We start from the raw sequence: 3,984 nt of genomic DNA on the forward strand, positions 1-3,984 counted from the left end.
AGGCCCACTTGACTTCAGACTCCAGGATGTCTGGCTCTAGGTGAGTGATCAGACCACTGTGGTTATCTGGGTCGTGAAGATCTTTTTTGTATAGTTCTTCTGTGTATTCTTGCCACCTTTTAATATCTTCTGCTCCTGTTAGGTCCATGCTGCTTCTGTCCTTTATTGTGTCCATCTTTGCCTGAAATAGTTCCTTGGTATCTCTAATTTTCTTGAAGAAATCTCTAGTCTTTCCCATTCTATTGTTTTCCTCTATTTCTTTGTACTGATCACTTAGGAAGGCTTTCTTGTCTCTCCTTGCTATTCTTTGGAACTCTGCATTCAGATGAGTATTTCTTTCCTTTTTGCCTTTGCCTTTCACTTCTCTTCTTTTCTCTCTTGTTTGTAAGACCCCCTCAGACAACTGTTTTGCCCTTTTGCATTTCTTTTTCTTGGGGATGGTTTGACCACTGCCTCCTGTACAATGTTACAAACCTCTGTCCATAGTTCTTCAGGCACTCTATCAGATCTAATCCCTTGAAACTATTTGTCACATCCGCTGTATAATTGTAAGGGATTTGATTTAGGTCATACCTGAATGGTTAGTGGTTTTCCCTACTTTCTTCAATTTAAGTCTGAATTTTGCAATAAAGAATTCATGATCTGAGTCACAGTCAGCTTCTGGTCTTGCTTTTGCTGACTGTATAGAGTTTCTCCATCTTCAGCTGCAAAGAATATAATCAGTCTGATTTTGGTGTTGACCATCTGGTGATGTCCATGTGTAGAGTCATCTCTTGTGTTGTTGGAAGAGGGTCTTTGCTATGACCAGTGTGTTCTTTTGGCAAAACTCTGTTAGCCTTTGCTCTACTTCATTTTGTACTCTGAGGGCAAACTTGCCTGTGAAGTAGTAATGTTGCTTATTAAAGTCCTTAGAATCATTAGGCATCTGGGAAGTACAAATCAAAATGATACAGTACTTTATGCATACTAGGATGGCTATATAAAAAAAGGACATATAACATGTTGGTCAGGATGTGGAGAAATTAGAACCCACATACACTGCCCTTGATAATGTAAAATAGTGCCTCTGCTTTGAAAAAATTTAACAGTCCTTTTAAAGTTTATCATGTGATCCAGCAATACCACTCAAAACTATAGACTCTATATAAATACAAATATTTCTCCTAAAACTCGAATATGAGTGTTCATAGCAGCATTATTCATAATAGTAAAAAGTGAGAATGACTAAAATGTCTATTGAGTCAGCAAGTAAAATGTGGTATATCTGCAAAATGGAAATCATTCAATGAGAAGAAGGAATGAAGTACAACATGGCATATGTATGAGCTTTGAAAACGTCCCAAGAAGCCAGACACAAAAGGCACATGTTGTAGAATTTTATTTATATGAGACATCCAGCATAAGGCTATCCATGGACCCAGGAAGCAGAATAGTGGTTTTCTAGTGATTCAAATTTGGGAGGATATGGGGAGTGACTGCTAATGTATACTGGGGTTTATCTAGGAGGTTACAAAATGCTCTAAGTTATCAGTGGATTGGAGAACACACAGTATTTAGGATCACAGTGTGTGAAATGCTCAGTACAAGTGTACCTATTTGTCCTGGTGGAATCAGTCATCACAGTTGTCAAGAGATCATATATAAAAAGAGTACTGTTTAAATTGTAGCTGGAATACTCAATTTTTTATCCAATTAAGAAATTTTCCAGAATGAAACTGTTTAACCACTGATCTCACTAGAGAACCAGCATTCTTTAGCCAGCTTCCTCAGGACACCTTTGATCTCCTTGCTTCTCAGACTATAGATGATGGGGTTAAACATGGGAGTCCCAACGCAGAAGAGCACAGAGATCAGGATGTCCATATCCAGGTTGTAGCCTACATTGGGTCTATCATAGTTAAAGTTGGCTGTTCCAAAGAAGATAACCACCACAGTGAGGTGGGATGCACAGGTAGAAAAGGCTTTACTCCTGCCCTGAACAGAGGGAATCCTAAGGATGGCAGAGATGATGAGCATGTAGGACACAGAAGTAAACAAGCAGGGACTTAGGCCAATAGTGGCACTGGCCACATGGAGCATAAACTCATTGAGAGAGGTATCTGAGCAGGAGAGCTTCAGGAGGAATGGGATGTCACAGAGAAAGTGACTGATCTGGTTAGGTCCACACAGAGTGAGTGTGGTTGCCAACACTGTGTGTGCCATAGAATTCACCAGTCCACATAGCCAGGACCCAGACACCAAACAGACACAGACCTTCACACTCATAAGGAGTGGATATTGAAGAGGGTGGCATATGGCTACATAGCGGTCGTAAGCCATAGCTGCCAGTAACACACCCTCAGTGCCAGCACAGGTCACAAGGAAGAAAATCTGGGAAAGGCAGCCCTCATAGGAGATAGTCTTCTTCTCCTGGAAGAAGTTCACCAGCATGCCTGGGATAGTGGTAGATGAGTAGCAAATGTCCAAGAAACTCAGGTTGCTGAGGAAATAATACATGGGGATGTGGAGGGCAGGACTGACTCTGGTGGCCATTATTATGAGTGTGTTCCCAAAAAGAGTTGTCAGATAAATGACCAGGAAGACCAGGAAGAACAAACTCTGTAGACTGGGATGGTTGGAAAATCCCAAGAAGATGAATTCAGTGACATCTGTTTGATTGTTCATTTCAAGTGGCACCACAGCTACAAAACAATGAAAAAAAAGAAGCCATAATGGGAAATGTACAAAGAGCACCCCAAATGGACTTGAAACCTTATAGGGCCATGTGAAATAATGCTGGAAATAGACAGCCTGGACTGATGAAGGAAGTGTGCAGAAGTGTCTTCAGAGAAACCAGAACTTCTCATTTAGCAGATCTACCCAACTCAGGCCCAGGGACAACCCACACATTTGCAGGGCTACTGGTATGCGAAAATAAATGCAAACTTGGTAAAACCAACAAGCCACTAACCCCTTCATTGGAAAGAACTAATATTTCACTACTTTGGTAATACCTACCTCCTATCATTGCCCTTTTTAGTAAACATCTTAATTTTTTCTAAGAAATACATTTTCATTACAAAAAATTAGGAAAATGTAGAAAAATAAAAAGAATTTAATCACCTGCTGAATCAGAATCAGTGCTACTTTTCAGTGTACTCCATTGTAGGTTTTTTTCAGTTATGTAAATCTTGAGATTTGCTTGTAGTTTTAGACTATTAGGAGTATATACACAAAATTAACTCAAAATGTTTAACGACTAAAACTTAAAAGCTAAAATTATGATATTTTTATAAGAAAACATTGGAGGAAATCTTGATAATATCTTGCTATTGATAATTTATATGGGAGAAATAAAAATAAACCATGTTTTATCTTTATTCTTACTGAGAATTATTATGTAAAAACACAAAATTTAATGATATGAATCTATCAAAGAAATTTCATCTGCAATTAAAAACCTTTCTAAAAAGAAATTCCAGGCCCAGATTGTTTTGTGGTGAATTCGACCAAACATTTTAAGAAGAAATAATACAGTATTATAAAATCTCTTCAGCAATAAAATCAGGGATTACTTCCCAACTTGTTTTATAAGGACAAAATCTTGACACGAAAATGTAATAAGATATTTATAAGAGAATAAAATTATAACCTGATATCCCTCAGGAACACAGACACAAAAAGTCTGAACAAAATACCATTAAATCAAATCCAGTGATACTTAGATAATATACAAGAGTGTGTTTTGGCTTATTACAGGAATGTAAGTAATCATCGCCATCCTCTATTAACAGAATAAAGGAGAAAAACTGTAAACATCTCAATAAATGCCAAAGAAAGCATTTGACAAAGTTCAATACCCATTCATAATAAAAAATAAACATATAACAAACTGAGAATAAATGAAACTTCCTCAACCTGATAAAATATATAGCTTGTATTATACTTAATAGTGTCACATTCTGTGTAACACATTTAACAATAATGGCCATTCTCAGAGTTTCT

General features: G+C 37.5%; 1 protein-coding gene across 1 annotated transcript; it reads right to left on the bottom strand.

The window, feature by feature from the left end:
- Nucleotides 1-1,719: 1,719 nt before the first annotated feature.
- Nucleotides 1,720-2,673, bottom strand: LOC129654837 (olfactory receptor 1052-like). Its single transcript, XM_055584563.1, has one exon. The coding sequence runs from the start codon at nucleotides 2,662-2,664 to the stop codon at nucleotides 1,720-1,722; it is 945 nt and encodes a 314-aa protein (XP_055440538.1). The 5' UTR covers nucleotides 2,665-2,673.
- Nucleotides 2,674-3,984: the final 1,311 nt, after the last annotated feature.

This window comes from Bubalus kerabau, chromosome 6, assembly GCF_029407905.1.
Source record: "Bubalus kerabau isolate K-KA32 ecotype Philippines breed swamp buffalo chromosome 6, PCC_UOA_SB_1v2, whole genome shotgun sequence".
Classification (NCBI taxonomy): domain Eukaryota; kingdom Metazoa; phylum Chordata; class Mammalia; order Artiodactyla; family Bovidae; genus Bubalus; species Bubalus kerabau.